This window comes from Balaenoptera ricei, chromosome 11 (assembly GCF_028023285.1).
Source record: "Balaenoptera ricei isolate mBalRic1 chromosome 11, mBalRic1.hap2, whole genome shotgun sequence".
NCBI classification, from domain to species: Eukaryota; Metazoa; Chordata; class Mammalia; order Artiodactyla; family Balaenopteridae; genus Balaenoptera; species Balaenoptera ricei.
In genome coordinates this window covers 100,023,386-100,046,596 of record NC_082649.1, presented here as the reverse complement: position 1 = coordinate 100,046,596, position 23,211 = coordinate 100,023,386, and the positions used below count along the sequence as shown (strand labels likewise).

At 47.7% G+C, this 23,211-nt stretch overlaps 1 protein-coding gene across 2 annotated transcripts; it reads right to left on the bottom strand.

Moving 5' to 3' along the window:
* Positions 1–368: 368 nt before the first annotated feature.
* TATDN2 (TatD DNase domain containing 2) lies at positions 369–22,900 on the bottom strand. Of its 2 annotated transcripts, none has more exons than XM_059940368.1 (8): positions 22,198–22,900; positions 21,671–22,063; positions 16,446–16,940; positions 9,276–10,145; positions 6,617–6,744; positions 5,214–5,397; positions 4,623–4,796; positions 369–4,461 (listed from the first exon to the last, which is right to left on the bottom strand). In XM_059940368.1, exons 2-7 carry the CDS (start codon positions 22,055–22,057, stop codon positions 4,656–4,658), a joined length of 2,205 nt encoding a protein of 734 aa, XP_059796351.1. In that variant the 5' UTR covers positions 22,058–22,063; positions 22,198–22,900; the 3' UTR covers positions 369–4,461; positions 4,623–4,655. The 2 variants fall into 2 exon arrangements, 1 of the variants encoding a protein (XP_059796351.1); XR_009505960.1 differs by lacking the exon at positions 369–4,461 and adding an exon at positions 4,917–5,013 and having other exon boundaries at positions 4,711–4,796.
* Between the last annotated feature and the right edge of the window lie 311 nt (positions 22,901–23,211).

The following is a 23,211-nucleotide window of genomic DNA, read 5'->3' as shown; positions in this document are numbered from 1 at the left end:
TGTGGGCTCAGGCCCCCACTCCCCCACGTTCGGCTGCTTCTCCACCAATGTCACCCTCTTGCCCTGCTGCCTAGGGTCCTAGGGATTCCTTCTGTTTCTGTTTTTCATTTTCTTTCATAATACACGGGGTCAACTTAAGAGTGGGCTGAGGACAATTTCAAGTCAACAACCGGCAGAAATAAAACTGATCACAGGAAACAGGCAACACACTTGAGAAAACGTAGCATTTCAAACCTGGTCCCATGTCAGCCTTCTCGGACCTGTTCCTGCACATGTCACTTCCCGACACCACTAACTTCCGGTTCTCCAAAGCAGCTGTATATACCCCTGGGCTAAGCAAGATATTTGCTGCAGAAAAAAACCCCTCCTTATAAAACAACTTTTTTATTTTATAATATACCCAGTACATTAGTATAACAGCTCATGTATTTAACTTTTTTTTAAATTAATTAATTTGTTTTAATTTTTGGCTGCGTTGGGTCTTCGTTGCTGCGCGTGGGCTTTCTCTAGTTGCAGCGAGCGGGGGCTACTCTTTGTTGCGGTGCGAGGGCTTGTCATTGCCGTGGCTTCTCTTGTTGCAGAGCACAGGCTCTAGGCACACAGACTTCAGTAGTTGTGGCACTCGGGCTCAGTAGTTGTGGCTTGCAGGCTCATTAGTTGTGGAGCACGGGCTTAGTTGCTCCGTGGCATGTGGGATCTTCCCAGGCCAGGGATCAAACCCGTGTCCCCTGCATTGGCAGGCAGATTCTTAACCACTGTGCCACCAGGGAAGCCCGTGTTTAACATCTTACACGCTTACAGAGGGGTAAAAAATTCTCTTACGACGGTGTACAGACAGAATAATAGAGATCCACGCTTGGTTACCTTCCTTTAGTCTGAATCCACTTCCAAACATCATTGACAAATGAGCATTTACAGGGAGCACAGGGCTGCCTGGCCACTGACTGACAGTTCTGTTGCCATCCTGGACACTTTATTCAAGCACCGTACACTTCAGTGGCCCTTTGCCCTGATCTTACAGAAATGCCTGAGGCAAAAATGAAAGTGTTCACGGTAAATGATTACTATTGGTCCCAAACTTAATACAGAAAGAGAGATGTAAAACACCAGAAAGGCCAAGAGCAGATTTCCAGCCACAAAGAGACTATCACTGTCCAGTGGACACAGCTGCCATATGTCCAGCTGGGACAGAGCTGAGACAGTGAGGAATGTGCTGGAAATACGCACACCAATGACTGTGCATCTGAGATGAGGCATCAACAGATTCCAAATTTCCTTACCATTCTTGGAACAGAGCCTCCCTTTTGACGGGTTTACTTTGGGCTTGAGCACTTACTTGTGTTCAAGGATACCTTAGGACAAAACTGGAAGACTGACTGCAAGCAGTGAAACAGAATTTCCTCCAAAGTTCACCCAGCGGCATCAGAGTTCACAGTCCAAAGCCCACAGTACAACCGAGTCATCAACAACACCCTCGTGTACTCAATTTTTCCTCCTCCTACTGCGTTGCTCTGGAACAAAGAAGGCATCTATGTATCTTTCACAGCTAAGCAGCAGCAGTGTATTTGGGTGTTTCCAGGCAGTAAAATGACAGTTAATGCTCAAAGGCAGCAGAACTTTTAAGAAGTTACCAGGGATTCTTCTTTTCAGTTGAATTTTTTTTTTTTTATTTTTTTTAAAATTTTATTTATTTATTTATTTATTTTTGGCTGTGTTGGGTCTTCGTTTCTGTGTGAGGGCTTTCTCTAGTTGCGGCAAGTGGGGGCCACTCTTCATCGCGGTGCGCAGGCCTTTCACTGTCGCGGCCTCTCGTTGCGGAGCACAGGCTCCAGACGCGCAGGCTCAGTAGTTGTGGCTCACGGGCTTAGTTGCTCTGTGGCATGTGGGATCTTCCCAGACCAGGGCTTGAACCCGTGTCCCCTGCATTGGCAGGCGGATTCTCAACCACTGCGCCACCAGGGAAGCCCTTTTCAGTTGAATTTTTATTTTTTTTAGCAAATCTTTTCTTTTTAATTAATTTATTTTTGGCTGCATTGGGTCTTCGTTGCTGCGCGCAGGCTTTCTCTAGTTGCGGCGAGCGGGGGCTACTCTTCGTTGTGGTGCACAGGTTTCTCAATGCAGTGGCTTCTCTTGTTGCAGAGCACGGGCTCTAGACGTGTGGGCTTCAGTAGTTGTGGCACACAGGCTCAGCAGTTGTGGCTTGCAGGCTCTAGAGCAAAGGCTTCAGTAGTTGTGGCACACGGGCTTAGCTGCTCCGCGGCATGTGGGATCTTCCCGGACCAGGGTTCAAACCCGTGTCTCCTACATTGGCAGGCGGATTCTTAACCACTGTGCCACCAGGGAAGCCCTTTCCAGTTGAATTTTGCTGAGGCACAGGTATATTTGTGAATGTCTCCAGACCTTTGGATTCTTAGGTTACAAAGCTAGTCAGCAACTAAACCATCGTTAACACTCTGAGAAATATAAACGAACATGGAGACCATGGGAGTTGGCTGAAGATCCATCACTTTATTTTCAGAAAGAGATGGTCAAAGGGAGCGAGGGGGCAGAGATACAGAGGCATTCCGGCAACACAGCAAAAACAATCAAGTCAGCCATCCAAAACCAATCAAAAACAATGCCAACAAGCTTTCACTCCCACACAGGTAATGTTTCACTGAGTAACAGAAATGATAATCCTAAATCCTGGAGATAAAAGTATATAGCACCTTGTGCTTTACTTTGGCAGGGAGACTGCAATGGCTCAGAGACATCCACTGAGTTATCACTCTTAGTCCTTGAACACAGGCCCGGCTGGTTTCCCTCGGAGGCAGTTGTGATGTACAGGCCTTGTTGTGAAGGAGATGGATAAGGGACAGTTCATTGGGTGACAACAAAGCGCTGTGAAATACTTAGTCCTCCAAATCTTCCAAGCAGGAGAACAAGGCCCCGGATTTGCCAAATCTGCGGCACAGATGACGCACAGCTGATCCACGGAAGGTCGACAGTGAATTAAGGCCTACTTCCCAGGCCAGCAACTTGGGTACCGGGGCAAGAGGGAAATACCACATATGAAATGCAAAGTCCATTCCCTTGCAGGTTACAAGGTTCAAAAGCACCTTCCACAAACACCTAGAGGCATCCAGCATAAGCGATGGATCTTACGATTTCAGCTACTGGCCTCCAAGAAACAGACAAGGGACTCAGGGTGGCCTGTTGCACTGAGGAAGATTGGAAAAAAGGATCCTTTTGTCCCAAATGCAGAGCATCCTCACACTTAACCCTTGACCGTCATAACCTTCCAGGGCCTGTAATGAACACACCTTTACAAGGCACCAGCAGGGAGCAGAGCGCAGCTCAGAACTTGAGATGACCTGGCTGTTCAAAGTCCAAGAAGGGGCTCTCACTTTCACCACGGAGAAAGGACGCAGCAGAGGCCAAGGCAAGGGAGAGCCCCAAGACGGGGAACGGGAGATCCACGGACACCAGGCCTCTTGTTCTGCATAGGCAATAGAACAGGGCTGGGCAGCGCCAGCAGAGCTTTGGAAAATTAAATTGGTTTACCTCTCGACCTGGATGGGGCACACAAGGGGCTGTCACATGAGATGAAACAGAAGGAGTATTTCTGGTCCAGTGCTCCAGGAGAAGGGGGCAAAGTGGAGCACAGGGCAGCTGGGACCCCCTGACGGCAGACTAGCAGACAGCATCTGCTGCAGACTGGACCCTGTCAGTTTAACACAACTGAGCTGCAGCCCTGGGGGCCTCGGTAAGTGGGATCACCTTCCTCAGGGTCGTCTTCCTCAAGCAGGTTTCCTCCTCCTCAAGTCCCCCAGTCTGTCCAGATGTTCCTCGGCCAGGACTTGCCCTGGACCGTGAGCGCCCCTTTGGCCCCTCCATATTGATGGCAGTGGAACCAGTGAGACCAGCAGCCAAGGTCCTTCCGCCAGTGCCAACTCGGAGCTGACGCAGCAACAGTGAGAGCCAGACTGAAGAGTCACCCGGGGAAGGGAGGGGCTGCCTTCTCTGGCCGCAGGAGCATCAGCCTCTAACACAGGTCTCTGGCAAATGTCCCCCAGAGGAGATCTCCCACCGGGGGTTCGTGTTGACAGTGGAGAACCAGGAACCAAGCTACACGCCTACGTGCACTTCGCTGAGGAGCAGTGTGACTTTATTCACAGACTGCTCGCACCACAAGCTGCGGATACAGGCACTGGGCGGGCAAGCTCGCTGCACCCTCACATCAGCCTCCTCTTCTTCCCAGGCTGCCCTGGAGCACTGCAGCCGGGAGGCCAGCCCGAGCCCCTCACCAGCCCCCCACACGCCGGCCCCACCCCCAACCAGCCTGAAGCGGAAGCCTCCGACGAGGTCTCAGGAAACGTCCTGTCCGGGTTTCCTCCATCCCAGCGGGCTCTCAAACATCCTCGAGCAGGTACACACAGGCAGAGCTCACACGGCCTTTCTCCTGCCAGGCCACTGGTTATCCTGGAGGGCGGGGAAGAGAAAAGGACGAAGGTTAAACTTGAGTTCACTCAAGACAGACCAGGTTCATTGCTCACCCTATGTCTACATGCTCTACATTTAAAAACTATAGCCAGTCATTTTTGTCCTGGTTTTTAAAAACTATGTAATGTGATTTTTATCACCTTTTCTGGGAGACTCCTGACGGCACCCTCTGCTTAAAGACTGTAGAGGCGGCAGGTGTTCTCACGCAGGGTGGCCAAGGTGCGGGCGAGCGGCAGGTCTTTGACCCTGGCAATCTCTCGAACCGTGTGCAAGGCCAGGCCTGGGTGGGCGTACTGGCAAAGGCTCTTGGGAACCTGGAAGACACCAAGCATTCAGGATATCGTTGTGCCTTCTGTGCAGAGCTGTCACGCACAAGTCCCTCCCCGGCCCTTCCCCAGCAGGGCCTCTTTGGAGCTGTGTAGAGACCCCTTTACCTGCAGGTGCAGGGAGAGTCCCAGTCAGGGGGGCTCTGGGTGAGCAGGGTCCCACGCTTCCTTGGACTACCCTCTACAGGGTAGGGCTTTGCACTGCCTGGAAGAGAGTGGTTACCCTTCAGCTTCTCAGCCCCCTAGACTTTGGTTCTGCAAAGCAACAGAGAGGAGACATCTACACAGCCAAGGGTGGGACCTGGAAACGTACTGTGGCTCTGGTCCTGCCAGCCTTGCAAGGGGGACTGCACACCTCCCACCCTCTCTCCTCAGTGCCTCAACTCAGCTTGAAGACACCCTTACCTGTCGAGGCAGGAAATAGGGAGCATCAGTTTCCACGATGATCCTCTCCAGCGGGATCTGTTTCAGAGATTCCCGGGCCTCCCAGGCAGAGGAGTAGGTCAGGACCGCCGTGAAGCCCACGGACATGTTGGGAAAGTACTTCAACAGGGGTTCAATGACCGGGTAGCTGCCGGTGAAGCAATGCCTGCGAGGAGGAGAATTCCAGATCAGGGCTCTCTCATAATCCCCTCTGCAGAAGCCCCCAACTCCCTCTGGACATTTCACCTCTTTTAAGTTATTTTCGGTGGGTAAATTCTCAGAAATGGAAAGACTGCATCCAAGGGAAGGACTCACAGTCAACACAGTCAGGAGCAGAATTAAAAACGGCAGCCCATCTGGATCACAACTAGAGTAGGTAAACACTACGTCCATGTAATCAAATGCACCAGAAGGAAACAAACAATAAAAATACTGGGGAGTGGCCTACAGGTGAATAGTCTTCTCTTAACCTGGTGTCTGTTCACGTTCTTAGTACAGTACACATTAGCCCAGAAGGGCCGAGTGACTGTGCCTCATCTCACCTCTGGTGGTGGCTCCACTCAGAGGCGTCACTCTCTCTGCCTGGGCGCCTGGAAGGCAATGGTCTAGAGGCCTAACAGCCTCACCCCTTCAGCCACCTGGCACCACCTGGCTTGGGTTCTAGACTCCCTGTTTTTTCAGTTAACCCATCTTACCCATCATGAAAGTGCCAGTGGGCATCACCTCCTGACCTCTTTGTAGCCAGACGCAGCTAAGGGCCCCTCCTCTGGTTCCCAGGGCACCCTGCGCCCACCTCAGCCCCACGCCCTCTGCAGAGTCACCAGCTGACTGTCTCCCACTGCTCCCCAGGGGGCCCCCCAAGCCAAGCCCATGCCCAGGACAGACATACCAGGGCAGGTTGGTGAGTTTACCAAACTGGAGAACCCCTAGATACCATTTAGAGAAAATACATCCTGGACTTTAACTGGGGGTGGGGGAAGTGGGGAGGGATGGGCTTTCAAATTCAAAGTAGGAGAGAAAATTTCTTTTCAGGTGCCCTGGAATGTTCTCGTGTGCTCAGTCACTGGACCCACAGCAGCCTCTCCCAAGATCAACAGCTCTCAGTTCTGGGAACCGAGCCTCCACTACAGCCTGCTTCCTGCGATGGGGGTCACAGTGATTTAGGGTATTAGCTCAAACCATATGAAGTTGCCGTTTTTTAGGTTAAAAAATGATCAAATATCAGAAATTTCACATGGGTCAACCTGACAGTTAATCTTGAGAAAAGATTCTATGTAAAGACGTAACATCATCAATCCTCTCCTCACTGAATTTGTTTTCCCACGAATGTCCTAGACGGAGGGACATGTTCACTTCATTTGCCCGCTGAAGTCCTAGACTCTCACCTGTGAATCTTGTAGTCTGGAGGCACAAATTTTTTCATGATTTTCAGCAGATCGTCATCAGCTTCTCGGCAGTGGATCACCAAGGGTTTCCTGAGAGACACGGCCAGCTGCAGCTGCCTCTCAAACACCTGGGAGAAGACAGAGTGGCAACACCTGTGGGTTAGGGCCACTCTGGATGTCTGTTACCCCCCAGAACAGCCGGTCCACTGCACAACCCCCACTGTCTTCTTCTTTACTTTTAAACTCTATAATGCATAATAATAGCTAACACTTACCGAGTGCTTACTAGGTAGTATTATTATTTAGGTGTATTATAACATGTAATCTTCACAAGCACCCTAAGATGGGTACTGCTGTTAGCCCATCATGCAGTCAAAGAAACTGAGGCTCCAAATGAGGTCAAGTAACTTGCAGCTGGTAAACTGTAGCACCACAATGCAAATCTGAACCCAGGCTGTCCACACAGCCACCCCTAGGCAATGCTCACGTGGGGCTGCAGGGCTGGGCTGGGCTCAGGAGCACCACTACAAGTTAAGTGTCCTCCCCTTCACTGCCCCCGCCTCCACTCCCACTCCCAAGAGGTAATCCATCACCTTGCACACCTTTTCCTATGCAAAAAGTTGCCATGTATATGTCTGTACAATGCCTGGATCTCAGAAGGTGCTCAAGTAATTGTGGAAAGAATAAATACTATACATATTTCCTGGAACTTGCTTTCTTTACTTAACCAAAATCAGATCTCCTTCTAGGTGAATACCTACAGATATACTACTTTTTTTTTTTTTTAAACTCTAGCTACTTTAAAAGTCTTTAGTAGTAAAATACACCTGTTGCTAATAATTTTAAAGAAAAAAGTAGGGCTAGAACTTATTCTTTCCTCTTCTTCTCTCCTTATTCTTATTCTTCCTAAGTTCAGGTTTAGAAAAAAAAGAACAAAAATACTAATTCATTATAAAGAAATTACCTCGTCTTAAACTTTATGTTTTCACGAGTAGCTTTTTCAATTGTGCAATATCATTCGTGTTTGAATTTTTAACATCAAATAAGAAGACGCTTTTGGTAATTTGAGTCAGGTGGTATTCACTTGAGAATGACATTTTCAAGTCCACCACTTATACTGCCTCTTCTCAAAATAGTGGCACTGCGCCAATACCAGTTCTGATATAACTCACTTTTAACCAGTGTTTTCAACTAAAGCAAAGTGACCCTGGGAACCAACAGCATAGAATGCTTGCCAAGGACTTTAAAGACGAGCTAGTTCCAGTACCTACAGCCGGCGGGATCCCTCCCCAACACATCAACCCTCCTTGAACTCCTCCAGAGGCAAGAGGTTGCAAGGGATTCTGATTCCAACATTTAATTTTTGCTTCTAAAAAATTCTTCCTTGAGTACTCAACTATTGAGTAGTGAGTACTCAATACTATTATGCTCAAACTATTGAATACTCAAACTATTACAGCCTTGAGTACGCAAGTACTTAAACTATTATACTCAAACTATTGAGTACTCAAACTATTATAGCCTTGGGATGGAATATAACATAGCTGTTAAAAAGCCTATTTTTCAAAGCACGTTCAATGAAGCAGGAACATTTTCACAGTGGAAAAAACATTCAAATCTGTAACTTTTCTCTTTTTAACTTTCTTAAATTCTTTTTTAAAAAGCACATGCATACAACACACATTTCCTTGATTCCATGACAGGTGCTTGTAAGACATACCACCAATTGTCCCTTGCAATTCTCCAAGGGACAGCAACATTAAAAATATGCATTTTAAAACACATCTGAATTTCAAAAACGTTAAGAAGGAAGAACTGTTAGGGGACAGGAACTGTGTCTGGGTTGGAGCATCTGTCCTCCCCGGGAAGCCAGGTGAAGCACAAGAGTAAATGCAGCCTGCTGGGAGGGAAAAGTCTTATGATGGTAATGGTCACTATCTCTGATGGAATGGGAAATGATCTTTACACATTTGTGTATTTTTTAAATATTCTGAAATGGGCACACTAACTTTAAAATCAGAATAAAAATATATTGTTTAGGGCTTCCCTGGTGGCGCAGTGGTTGAGAATCTGCCTGCGAATGCAGGGGACACGGGTTCGAGCCCTGGTCTGGGAAGATCCCATATGCCGCGGAGCAACTGGGCCCGTGAGCCACAACTACTGAGCCTGCGCGTCTGGAGCCTGTGCTCCGCAACCAGAGAGGCCGCGATACTGAGAGGCCCGCGCACCGCGATGAAGAGTGGCCCCCGCTTGCCGCAACTAGAGAAAGCCCTAGCACAGAAACGAAGACCCCACATAGCAACCAATCAATTAAATAAATAAATCTTTAAAAAAAAAAATATATATATATATATATTGTTTAACTAAACAAACACAACATGTTGCTTCCCAAGAAGGAACGGAAGTTTTGACATTTGTATCATTAGCTGTAAAAGTCACTCAGCACCTAAGCCCCTCCTCTTACATAATGAAGCTGAAAGGTAAGATATTGTTTGTGAAGCATTTGACCAATGACATCTACAGGGTCTGGCTAAGAGCAATCATATTTTTAGAGACTCTAAACTCTTTAGTTCCAAAAGTAGAGCAACCCTTGTGTTTCAACAACTAAAAGAGGAACTAAATAAATAATAGTTTGTCAGCAAACTAAGGACGACATTACCTTGTGCTGCTCCGGGACAGGCGTGGTGCACTTGTGAGAGTAATCCAAGCCCATCTCCCCGAATGCCACGGCCTTGGGGTGCCTTAAGGCCTGCAGAAGATTTCTTTCTTGACTCTCATTGTAGTAACGTGCAAAATGGGGGTGACAGCCAAAGGCCCCCCACACCAGATCCTCTTTCAACAGGTCCTCCCAGAGGCCATCTGTCAGTGTGCGAGGATCGCAGAAGTCGGAGATGCAGCCCTGAAACTCCTTAGGGAAGGAGCTGCTGTAAATTTTCCTGAACTTTGTGAAGCTCCCTTTGAACGACAGCTTGGAATAGAGCATGTCCAAGTGACAATGGGTGTCGATGAAACCCTCCAACCTGGGCTCCTGACGGCTCCTGGGCAGGGAGCTAGATGCGGGTCCTCCACACGGACGTGGCGGCACGTCCTCCTGGAATGTTCTTTTCTCCTTCACCTCTTCTTCTTCCAAGCTTCTGGAGAAACGAGATGAACGCGACTTCCGGGATCTGCCTTCCTCAGCAGCCTGGCGCTCTCTGGAGTTGTGCTGGGGGCTCACCATTGAGTGGGGGGAAGAGCCCCGGCCGCTCCTCTCCACCTGCACGGTGTCGCTGCCGCCACTGCCCACGGAGTGGTAGCCGGGGGTCTTGGGACCGCTGGTCCAGTAGCTGGCGTAGTCACACCAGGGACTGCTGTACAAGTGAGCCGGGTACATGACGTAATCCGTGGGGAAGGGAGAAGGCTCTGGAACCGCTGAGGGTTTCAGGGATACGGGCTCCTCCTGAGAGAATCTGACTGTGGAAATCTCGTCCACGTCGGACCAGTCACTTCCTGAAGAGTTGCGCTCCATCACCACCTCCCGGTCTTTAGGCTGCAGAAAAGAAAAGAAACAGGTTAGCCTTCTTCCTATGTGAAGACAGCCTCCCGTGCTCAGTCACCTCCAGGACAGAAGCCCTGGCTGCTTTTCTGGCCGTGATGATGGCTTTGCATTGGCTCCTCTGCTCACTCTGTCACCTGTTTTCCTTATTATTCCCAGAAAGCGAGTCAGCTTACAACTAGGAACAGTCCTATCAGCTAAAGGGAATAAACTTGTGCCCATGGTCTCATATGCCATCCCTGAAAGGGAAGCTGTGCCTACATTCCCTTTCTGAAGACCCCTCTTGGGAGAAACTGCTCTCCAGAACACACAGTGTATTGGGGGTTTTAAAGAAAAGAAGCACCCAGCATCTCATCCTTAACAGCAGGTCTCTCACACATTCAAAACGCACAACCACACAGTTGTAGCAGTTTCAAGACGTGTTTGCAAATTCTTTGATACTACTCTCCACTGTAAGATGGGGTTTGTGACCCCTCTCCTTGAACCTGGGCCAACTTGTATTGTAACTGATGGAACCAAAAGGGACACTGCAGCTTCCAGGGCTACGTCAGAGCAGCCTTGCTATTTCCCCTGGTTCTCTCCGCTTGCTCCTCTGGGAGAGGCCAACCACCATATGATGGCTGAGTACCCACGACCACATGCTAGAGAAGTCACACATAGGTGCCAGCACCAAGTGCCCGATGTGTTCACATGTGAACAAATAAAATGTCTATCGCATACACTAACACATAATTAACATGTTTGCAATCTAGTTCTTCAAAATATAATTCACACACACACACACAAAATATATATATATATATATAATTCACCATTTTTTTCAAAACCAAAAGTTAATCTGATTAAAATTACAAAAAATGCCCATATGGAAGGTAAGGGTTTCTCCCCAAAATGATGCTCCCTTTTCTGAGGGGTCTGTTTTATATTCAAGTCCCTACAAAGTCTCTTCTATTACAAGATGTACTCTTTTATTTGAAAAAGACAAATGACCCCAAACAAATCTCAATCAAGCTAATTTGAGACGTTTAAAGAGGTTCCCTTAGCTCATTCTTTTAAAAAGGAGGGGAGATGGGAAGCAAAAATAGTTAACAGACTTAATAATTATTCCTGCAGGTATGACCTCACAGTTCTGTGTTGGACATCATTTTTAACAAAGCTTTTCAAGATTGTTTTTACTTTTTTTTAAAGATAACTTTTTAAAAAGCAGTATGGTAAGTGGTTATGCATAAAATTACACTGGAAAAACACTTAAGATATGTATAAAGTGGTATCCAGGTGAAGGAATAGGGCAACACAGGGCCAGCTGGAAAGCTACTTTTCACTAAAAACATTTTTATTTTTAAACAATGTAAATATATTTCCTAAAAAAGTAACCTAAAAAATAATTAGACATGGTTACACTGTTGGGCTCCCAAAAATATACCTCCAAAAACTGAACAACACAAACTGAATGCAATGGGAACAGCTATTTGCAAGGTGGGATAGAATTTCCACAGGCAGACCAATACAGATTCAAAAAGTGCTACATTGCATCAGTAGGATCTCATCTGCAGGAAATTCTGCAAGTCAAATGACACCTTTTATTTATTTTAACAACAAATAAATAACACAGGGTTGCAGAGGGGAGGGGAGGAGGAATCTACAGAGACTAAGAAGAGACTTAACACATTTAGAAATTGACACACATGACTCTTACATCCTGTTTCAAAAAAACTGAAACAATCACGAGACAGGGAAATTTAATCACTGACTGGATAGTTGATGCTATTAAGGATTGTGGGGAGGGACTTCCCTGGTGGTCCAGTGGTTAAGACTCCATGCTTCCACTGCAGGGGGCATGGGTTAGATCCCTGGTCAGGGAACTAAGATCTCAAATCCCGCATGGTGCGGCCAAAAATAAAAAAAGGATTGGAGGGGAGAGAGGGCAGAGGGAGAGATCAGAACTGTAGTTATGCTTGTTTTTTTCCCTAAAGATCCTGTATCTAATTTTAGAGATACACACTGAAATATTTATGGATGAAATGATACGGTAGGTGGGATTTGCTTCAAAATAATTTGTGGAGAGAAAAGGGACACAGAGATAAAACAAGACTGGCAGTGAGTTAATACTTATTGAAGATGAGTGATGGGTATGTGGGTAATTTTCATAAATGTTTTAAATATCCCATAATAAGAAGTTTAAATAGAAATAATAACAGTTAAAATTCCAACTCAGATGGAAGGGTAGAGATGTCCTCTGACTGCTTCACAAACTTCTCTATCATCCGAGAGTATCTGTTAAAAAATACCAATTCCCCAGTCCCATCTCAGACATCCTGAGTCAGATTCTTTCATTCTTATCATCAGGGAAGTTCAGGAAATCACATTACATAACACAAAAAGTAACTCCAGTGACAACAAAGACCATGTCAGAGAAACAGGTGAAAAGGTTTAACAAAATTATTTAATGAAATGTGAGGCTGGAGGAAAAATGGCAAAGTGGGGAAAAAAGTGACTTCAAAAATGCACATGCACCTAGAAATATATATGATAAACAGACTTATGATGACGTCATCTAAGACCCTGAAAGGCTTTAGATTGTCAAGTTGGCCAGGAAAATGTTTTTGGATTTCCTTTTTGGGAAAACCGGAGATTACCTATACTCAAGACTGCCTAAGGTTCAAGCCCATATGGTAAAATTTAAAGCTACATTTATTGTGAGTCTGCTATACACAGGCACTGAGCAAAGGATTTTCATGTATTAATTCGGGGTTCAGCAAATTGTGACCCACAAGCCAAATCCAATGCACTGCCTGTTGGTGTAAATAAAGTTTTACTGGAATATAGTCAGGCCCATTCACTTAAATATTATCTATGGCTGCTTTCATGCTACTACAGCGCAGTTTAATAGTTGCAACAGAGGCCTTAAAAGCTCAAAAAGCCTAAAATATTTACTATCTGGCCCCTTACAGACAGAGTTTGCTGATCCCTGTATTAGTCTGTGATAACATTTAAAGAACCGTGCCTTTTATACAGAGGAAGAAACTGGGGCTCCAAGAGGTAAAGTGACTTTCTCAAGACTGCAGTTTAGTGGGGGCAGAGCCAGGATTTGAACCCAAACTGTCTGATCCCAACACTCATCTGTTGACCTACCATATCATGCTGCCCCAAATAGATACCCAACAGATAATCTAAATGTCCAGTTTGACAAATAGGAGTTTGGGTATATAAGTTTGGAAAGTTCATCCATACCATGGAATTCCAGGCAGCCAAACAATGATCTATGTTAGACAGGAAACATAGACATTATATATTTGGTGGGAAAAGTAGTTTACAAAACCTACTGTTCTTGGGATTTCCAATTAAATACAGCACATGTGGGTTTTGTCCTCCCCACCCAAAAACTCTTAAAATTACAGGAAATGGACTTGAAAAAGCATAAACCTACAAAGAGAAAGCATATAGAATAAACAGCAAAGCAAATTAAATAAAAATTTGATGCTAGAAAGCAGATAGATGAACAGTTACTGGATAAGCAGATCGCAGATGGCCAAAACCTAAGCCTGCAATGAGAAAAACCCAGAAACATGCTGAATCACACTACAGGACCCCAGAAGACTAAGGAATTGGAGGTACCAGACCTCTCAAAATGAAGGTGAAGCTGGAGATGAAAATAAGAGAATTTGTGAAGTTAGATCCCCAGATCCCTGCTCCCATCCTGTACAGATGGGTCTGCCCCTTCCCCACCCAGCAAAAGATAAGGTTCACACTTGGAAAACTTAAACCACGGAGACTGTGGAGTAATCAGGGACAACAGACACATAGCTGAGGGTGAGAGACCATCACGTGTTGGACAGTGAGAACCCAGGCACCTCCCTCAATCTGACCCCTAAAACACTAGCAGCCAGAGGTGTGCTCCTGGGCAGAGCACTGGAAGATTTGTCCCAGGGACCCCTTGTAGCCTCTGAGGAAAAAGCTACAGATCCAACTGGGAGTCCACAGGTTATCACCTATGTTCAAGGCAGCAGTTAATAAGCCCTTCCAGGCACTGAGAACTTCCAATCGGCTTTTTAATGCTTCATTTTTAAAATATGAACAGATACCCAAAACATCTGAGGAAAGCCCTATCACAAAAGACGGAAACCAAAATATTTAGGAAAAAAAAAAAAAATCAGAAGGAAACTCAGCAGTGCAGAAAGAAAACTTCAAAACAAACCTTTAATCATATTCTCAGAGAAACAAGAGAAGGTATTTAACCTCAAAACAAGAACAGGATGTTCGGGCTTCCCTGGTGGCGCAGTGGTTGAGAATCTGCCTGCCAATGCGGGGGACACGGGTTCGAGCCCTGGTCTGGGAAGATCCCACATGCCACGGAGCAGCTGGGCCCGTGAGCCACAGTTACTGAGCCTGCGCGTCTGGAGCCTGTGCTCCGCAACAGGAGAGGCCGCGATAGTGAGAGGCCCGCGCACCGCGATGAAGAGTGGTCCCCGCTTGCCGCAACTAGAGAAAGCCCTCGCACAGAAACGAAGACCCAACACAGCAATCAATCAATCAATCAATCAATAAATAAGAATGTGAATTTCTTTAAAAAAAAAAAAAAAAAAGAACAGCATGTTCTAAAAAAGGAATACTCAAAAGACTAAGCCAGGGCTTCCCTGGTGGCGCGGTGGTTGGGAGTCTGCCTGCCAATGCAGGGGAACCGGGTTCGAGCCCTGGTCTGGGAGGATCCCGCATGCCGCGGAGCAACTAAGCCCGTGAGCCACAACCACTGAGCCTGCGCGTCTGGAGCCTGTGCTCCGCAACGGGAGAGGCCGCGACAGTGAGAGGCCCGCGCACTGCGATGAAGAGTGGCCCAGAGTGGCCCCCGCTCTCCGCAGCTGGAGAGAGCCCTCGCACGGAAACGAAGACCCAACACAGCCAAAAATAAATAAATAAATAAAGTTAAAAAAAAAAAAAAAAAAAAAGACTAAGCCAGTGTTCTTAGACATTAAGTATGTCAAAAATTTTAAGAGTATATATTATCATTATATACACTCTCCTTAATTATTCATAAAGAAAGCAGAGATGAAAAGAGACAGAGGAAAAAAGGAATCTTAAGGAAACAATTAAAAGGGCTAAACCTCGAAAAAAAAAAAAAAGGCGGGGAACAGATTACTTATTTTGACAACATTGAGAAGAATTTTACGGCACTAGCAATTTGGAGGTGAAACAGTCATAGTCACAGGAACAGAGAAAACTAAAGGAAAAAACAAGCTAAGATGAACTCCAAGGAAAATCAACTTTTCTAAGAAAGGAAATGTAATCAAAGTATACTAAGTAACTCAGCTATGAATATGGTGATAATAAATCAAATAGATTTGGCTAAAAATGGTCTTATGATACAGGGAGCTGCAGGAAGGGAGAGAGGATACATTTATGGGTGTGGGTGCTGTCGAAGTGTAGAGAACTAAATTCTCATCTCCTGAGTAGGAAGTCCACAGATGTCTACATTTTCAAAAAATAAACAATGAAAAATTACTTAGAAATATGGAGGTAAGTACTAGAAGCGAGAGTTAAAAGAGACGAAAGGGGCTACCTCCAAGCAGCGGTAGTGAAGGATGGGCGGAGATGCGTACAACAGAGGAGTGTTTTTTTCCTCAAAATTATAAGCAGTGTTAAAAACCGTTAGTTTCCCTCCAATATCATTCAGTATCACTCTCTCCTTCCTCTACAGCAATAAAAGTTTATCTGAATGTAAAGCTCCCCAGATGGAAATTAGTCTGGAATCTTCCAGACTCTCTTGCAGGTGTTGGCCAGGTTTCTAGATTCTTGTCAACAGATATGAGCAGATACAATGGGGACCGCTTCTGAGCCAAACTCTTAAAAGGGAGGGAATGTACTATGTTCTTCTCCTGTTCCTCCCGGCTGGAATGTCAATGTAATGTGCTGAGCCAGGTCACAGTAGCTCAGACCGCAAGATGGAAACTGCTGAGGGGCAGCAGAGAATCGAGCAGAAGACACCCCAGTCCCCCACACTGTGGAGCCATCCTCCTTAAAGCAAACTTCTGTTTTCTTTAAGCCACTGTTATTTTGGCCTTTGTTACACAGGCAAATCTATGTCTTAACAAACATATAAATCCTAAAACAAAAACAGCACTGAACTGAGGTTTCTTAATAACTCTGAAAGCTATGTTAGAAGAGAACCAACAATTTGCTCCCTGGAGCCCTGGGTAAGTCAAGTACAGTGTTGAATGAGTAACACTCAGGAACAAACTAAAAAGACCAAATACATTTAACAGAACTCAAAACCCCATGCTTGGCATGAGCTTGACTCACTTTCTGGCCGTTTACATGCGAGTCAGAGTCATCCAAAAACTCCAGGACTGGACAGCACTTGTCAATGACTGTCCTTCGGCCACCCAGAGGCTCCTCGCTGGGTTTCTCCTGAGGGTCTATCACCACTCTCCTGTCCCAGAAGCCGCTCTTCTCCGGCACAGCCTCCTCCTCCTCCGCTCTGACCTCTGGGGCAGACGTTTTCTCTTTCTGAGGAGCACATATGGTGACACTCCGGGCTGGCCCCTCTCCGCGGCTGGCACGCTCTGCCGTGTTGGGTTTTGCCTTCATGGCAGCCTCTCCCTTCCTTTTTGGCATCGACTTTCCCAGGATGCCCTGGATGGCCTTTAGGTAGATCATGGTAGAGCCTTGGTCTCGAAGTCTATCCCTCTGCCTTTTCTGGACCTTGTTTGGTTCCTCAATTATGTCATTTTGAACGTCAGCTTCAGCTGCAAATTCAGAATCCGTGGGGTTACGAGAACTATCTTTGGAATCAACCTGGAAGGAAAATGACACATTATGAAAGGTGATTTCTTATATGAAGCACTTGGCAAATGAGACATCAGTGGAGATGTCATGCCAGCCCTCAGCACTGTCAGCCACTGTTAACAATTTCAGGGGCTCCCAGCCTGCTCCCTCCTCCCATCCTTTCTCTACAGGTGCCACAAGGAGTTCTACAATCTGGCAACGTCACACCTCTGCTTAAAACCCTTCATCGGCTCTACATCTGCCTGCAGGATACATCCCAGACTCCTGAGTGTGACCCCGGAAGCCCTCCTCCCCAGGCTGGCCCCCAACCTTCCTTCCAGCATCACCTCCCGCCTTTCTCCACACACCCGGGTGTTCTGGGAATGAGGAAAACGCTGGAGAAGGGGGAAAGGAGGGTCCCAGGAACAAGCAGTGCCCCAAGCGTCAGACCAGCATTTCCTGACACTTTTTGGACATACGTTGTTCCTGTTGCCTGAAATGTCCTTTCTTCTGCCTTGGCCATCAACAGAACTCAAATGACACCTCTTCTGTGAGGACTTTCCCGAGGGTTAGTCACTCAGTCCTCTGACCCCTCGTACTTCAAATATCCCTGTTACAACGCTCCACACACTGCACTGTGATGAACTGCCCTATTCTCTGCACCTCCAGCCCCAGCACAGCCTTCCACCCAAGCACTGGACACCCGCTGAGTGAAGATGCAGGACACAGGACCACCCGTGAAAGCTTCATCCCTCAAGAGCCAAGACGCACAATGCTCTCTCGTGTCTGGGCTGCGTGACCCTGCAGAGGGCTCCTCAAGGGAAGGATCCTGCCCTCTCCATCTCCCCACACCTCACACCTAACACTGGGTCAGGAGGAACACATGCTCACAGAGGGCAGCAGCAGAAAGAACACTAGCTTTGAAGTCAGACTCATCCGAGATTATACCACAGCTCTGCCCCGTACAAGCTGTGTGGCCTTGGTCAAGTCATTCAACTTTTCTGAGTCTCATCTTCCCAGGGCTTACACATAGCAGGTGCTCAAATATGTGTTGACTGATATCTAAGTATTTGTTAACTAATACGTAAAGGTAACACTGCCATCAACTATACTTCTATAAAAAAACAAACAAAAAAGATTAAAATCTCAAGGGTTTAGCATAACCATGATTTTACTTCTCAAAAAAAAAAAAAGATAACAAGGCCCACCTCACAAGACTGAGGATTATGTGAGCATCTAGAGGTCAAATATTGAGACTCATATTTGACAAGCTCTAGCACATCATAAAGCTTAAATTTTCCCTTCCACTCTTCCTTCTCTAAATTGAATTAGAAATTTGGATATGTCATACTAAAAACTAAAATTAAGGTAGGTGAAGATGCTCATGATAGACACATTTAACCTTCTCTATAAAGTAAACCAAGATCATCAGCTAGCATTAGAATCTGAGAAAACCTCGCAATTATCCTGGAGGTAATCAGGAACAAACAAGGAGAGGCTGGCCAGCAGGAATCTCTAGTGATTCCAAAATGCCCAGTCTAGCTATGGTCTGAAAGTGTTCCCCACAAAACTCATATGTTGAAATCTGACACCCAAGGTGATGGTATTAGGTGTGTCCTTTGGGAAGTGATTAGATCATCAAAGTGGAGCCCTTATTGATGGGATTAGTGCCCTAGTCAAGGGGCCCCAAGACAGCTTCCTTGCCCCCTCCTGCCATGTGAGGACACAAAGAGAAGACTGTGACCCAGAAGAGAGTCCTCGCTGACCAAGCTGGCACCCTGATCTCAGACTTCCAGCCTTTAGAATTATAAGAAATAAATTTCTGTGGTTTATAAGCTACTCAGTCTGAGGCATTTTGTTACAGCAGCCAGAATGAACTACGACAAACATCTTCCCCTCAGAATATTCCATAACCTGGCACAGAGACTTCTGTGTTGAGGGGGACACATGAAGGTAAGTGTGTACCCCTCAATGTTTACAGAGCAAATGCAGAAGAGCAGGTGGATGAGTGGGTAGAAGGTAGGCGAGTGGTGAGCGGACCTTAGGAGGAGCCAAGGGGAGAACAGGCCGTTTCTGTGCATGCCCTTCAGCAGTGCTTGCTGACAGGACTTTGGACTTATTAGACAAACAAGTGTGCAAATGACTGCAGAAAAAGAGGGGAAGAGGTGCAGAGAGAGGGGAACGTCAGAGAAGCATTTTCAAATTCATCAAGATAAGTATAGGGAGGGTGGGAGGGAGAAGCAAGAGGGAGGTGACATGGGGATATTTGTATACGTATAGCTGATTCACTTTGTTATACACCAGGAACTAACACAACACTGTAAAGCAATTATACTCCAATAAGGATGTTTAAATAATTAATTAGTTATTTTTTTTAAATATGAGTAAAGTACTGTATCTTGTTTTCAAACTAACAAACACTCTCTAAGGAGAGCCCTTAGCAGTACTAGAGTAGGACAACTGGGATCGATCCCATCAACATCCTCATATTCTATCCAACACGAGTGATTTTCCAAAAGTGCAAATGTGCCTTCGCCCTGTATAGAGCTCGCTAATGGCTTGGAATAAAATCCGAATTCCCTTAGCTCATAACACCGTACAGCAAGCTGCCCCCTACCTAGCTCCCCAGCCTCCATTCCGGAATCTCTGTTGCACCAAACCACCTGGTGAGGCAGTCTTGTGACTTCTGCAGCACTCCCTCCGGACTGGATGCTCCTTACAAGCCACCTCATGGCTCCACCATCCAACAGAATGTGCGGCACACAATCCTCACTCAAGCGCTTATGACTGAGAGCAAGGCATCAGCAAAACGCAAGACTTCTGAGACAGGACCAGACTACTCATCGCTCCAAGGTTAACCATTAAACTGTGGCAAAACAAGGCCCTTTAGGCCTAAATGAGAGAAAAGTGTGTCTATGATTGGATTAGACCACCCCGCAGACAGGCCACACCCTCAACTCTCCAGTTCCAGCCCCACAGGACAGCGGAGGATGCAGCACACCTGAAACACTAAGCTAGATTGCTCCGTGCCTCCTCATCTTGTTATTGCCATTACCTTTAATCAACTGACAGTTTTACCCTGTACCCAAAACCACTGAAGCTGCAGCAAGAATTAATGACAAGATCAAATTAGCCTCATATTTACCTGATTTACATTTGAGTCATATTCAGTATTCTTATGTCAAAGACAAAGCTTTTCAGCTCACCATTAAATTTTTTTAAAAAATCAGTGTGCCCACAAGAGTTCTGTGAGAGCCACACTGAAAACACCTGGAGCACTTCGCCTAAAAACAACAGCCTGCCGGCGAGGATACAGAGCTAAATACAGCCTCACTTCTCAGTTCCACGTAAGAAACCACTGAGCAAAGGCGTAAGGACAAACCACTTTCCTTCCGGCTGCGTTTGGGTTTTTTAATGATAACTTTATCTAGGGGCAGCCCATCTCACCCAAGTAAGACTTTTCCTCCGTTCCTTCACACACAGAACTCCTCCCCACCTCTGAAGGCCCAGACCTCCAAAACCTAGAAAGCAAATCCCAGGCAACTAGAAACACTGCCTGGCACAAACCAGGCCCTAGGTAAATATTTGTTCAAGACCTGATTAAAGAGGTGGATGACGCTCACACAGTAGCCAGTAACATAAACTAGGGCTCCTTTCCTCTCTCTAACCTGGAAGCAGCAGACTGACTGCAAGAGACTGAACCTTTCCAAACTCACGATCAACTCTGTCACACATACATACACACAGACATACTCGCACATGCCGAGTAAACTTAATCTTTTTTTAAAAAAAAAAGTTAACATAAAATTGGGCTTCCCTGGTGGCGCAGTGGTTAAGAATCCGTCTGCCAGTGCAAGGGAGACGGGTTCAATCCCTGGTCTGGGAAGAGCCCACATGCCGGAGAGCAACTAAGCCCATGCGCCACAACTACTGAGCCCGCGCACCTAGAGCCCCGAGCTCCACAAGAGAAGCCACCACAATGAGAAGCACGTGCACCACAACCAAGAGTAGCCCCGCCTCCCGCAACTAGAGAAAGCCGGCGCACAGCAAGGAAGACCCAACGCAGCCAAAAAAAAAAATATATTTATTTTTAAAAATTAAAAAATAAGAGTTAACATAAAACAAATGAGTGGATGAACTGCACCTCCTCCATGAAGCACTCCTCAGTCTGCCCCCCAGTATTATGAAATCCTCCTGTGTGTTCCCACTGGGGAACTAAACGCTGAACCTCCAAAATAAACCCTACCCCACCACGCAAAACCTCAACGTGCTGGAAACCCTAACCTTGGTGAAAAGCCACACCAAGAACCAAATTCTTTTTCTTGGTTCTGTGTTTCTAAGTACAGGGCACAATTCCCTAAATTTACAACCGAAATAACATACATCTGTGTCTCCAGGGTACGCCACCTACCTCCCGGCGCAGCGAGCCTCCATCCTGACTGTGGGTTACAAGCACCTGAGGAATATTTATATACACCTGGCAGCTCCGCCCACACCCCAGCATAACCTCATCAGGGTGGCAGGAAGGCGCAAGGATTTTAAAGTAGTTCCAAAATGCTGCCAAGTTCGCAAACTACCTCTCCACCGACCTTCAGGCTATCCTCTGACGTCTTCCAGTTTGCTCTCCCCTGGGGAGATTCCAGGGATCTTAAGAGACCTGGTCTTTTTTTTTTAGTATCCTTTCACCAAAATTCCTATCTCCAACATCTCAAGCCAAGTGGAAAGGGCTTCACCGTTTGCAAGGCGTTGGGGCCACTTACCTTAAGGCTGCAGGCTTCCTCCTCGAGAGAAGCCATTTCTTCTAGAGAAGGTCTGGCAGGGCACCGAGGGGATCCCCCTGGCGAAAGGAACTCTCCTGAGCTCTGAATCAGGCCTCCTTTGGAGGCGGCCCCACCCACACCTGGGCCAGAGGAATGGGAGGAGGAGGAGGAACTTCTGCGGCGGGATGAGCCCCAGGACACACCATGCTCCTTCTGGGTTTTCATGCGCTTGGGGCTGCTGGCCCCTCCTGAACGCGACACAGAGCTGTGAGCTGACCAGCTGGAGGGGGCCACATCACTGGGCTCCCGGAGGCAGCTGCGCTTGCGGGAACTCGGCTCCGAAGGGCTGCTCCAGTGGTACTTGACCTTGCGCCTCTCCGACGCCATGGGCACCTGCAAGGTGAAGAGGGAGCCGGGAATCCACCACCACTCCTGCTATAGCTGCCCCTCCTCAGCCTCCCGCTATCCCGGGACTCCCCGAGGGAGGGCAGGCCAGTAGGTGAGAGCCAGGGGCTGGCTTCACTGACCTTTCCCCCTTCTTTCCACTGCCCATCACAGTGCTCAAGGTTTCAGAGATGTCAAAGCGCTTCGAATGTCTGCGATTCCAAAGCGCTTCGGGGAAGTCCAGAAGGTCCCAGGATTTACCAAAGGCTTCGTTCGATTTGGTTTCCGAGCCCACAACGTGCTTCCGCGATTACCAAGCGCTTCAGTTTGCACAGCGCTACTTCGGGAATGTCAAAGCGCTTCCGGGACTACGACGCGCTCTGATTGAGTTTACAATACAAAGCCCTTCGCAGATGTCAGCGCTTCAGAAGGCTACAGGGCGCTGTTAGGTCCACACCTGGAGGCCAGACCCGCAGCCCCTGGGCGGGCGCACGGCCCGGAGGCCCGGAGGCCCGGAACGCCGAGCGCGGGCCGCAGAGCAGGGCCAGACCCAGCACGCAGCCCGCCCTGCCCCCGCGGCCCCGCCGACCAGCCCCGGGCCGGAAGGGGGCGAGCCGCCCCTCAGAAGCCCGTGGCGCCCCAGTCCGCCTCCTCAGAACACCCCCGGGTCCGCCCCGCCCCAACTTCCGTCCCTGCTCCCGCGGCCCGGACGTCGGCCCCGCAGCCTGCACCGGCCTGACGCCCTGCCCTGGCCGCCCGCTTGCCGTCCGCCTCAGTCCTGCGGCGCCGGCCCTGCCTCCGCCCGGGTTCCGACCACACCGGCCTCCGCTACGCCCGCCTACCGGAATGAGCGGTGAGGTCTGCAGCGCGGCGGGCGGCGGAGGCGGGTCCTGCACTGAAGGGAGGTCGCCCATTGGTCAAATCGACAAGGGGCGGGACTCCAAGCAAGACGGAGCTTTCCTTTTGGCCAGGAGGTTTGGAGGCGGGACCCTACGCCTTAAGAAGCTCGTCCATTGGTCGGAAGCTAGACGGGGCGGAGCCACTCACGTTAGCTCGAAGAGCGCGAAGCTGAGGCCCGGCCGCAGTTCCTCAGGCCTGCCCTTGGTGTGGGTAGGGGACAACAAGGGGAGCCGGGTTCCCGAGGGCTGCTCCCTGCC

Bases quoted from the DNA above. Each gene is read 5' to 3' on its own strand.
- TATDN2 (XM_059940368.1), bottom strand. From the start codon at position 22,057: ATGGCGTCGGAGAGGCGCAAGGTCAAGTACCACTGGAGCAGCCCTTCG. The intron at 6,745-9,275 runs GTAATGTCGTCC...GTCTTCTCCCAG, and splicing joins CTGTCCCGGAGCAGCACAAG to GTGTTTGAGAGGCAGCTGCA. The intron at 5,398-6,616 runs GTGAGAGTCTAG...TCCTCCTCGCAG, and splicing joins CCAGACTACAAGATTCACAG to GCATTGCTTCACCGGCAGCT.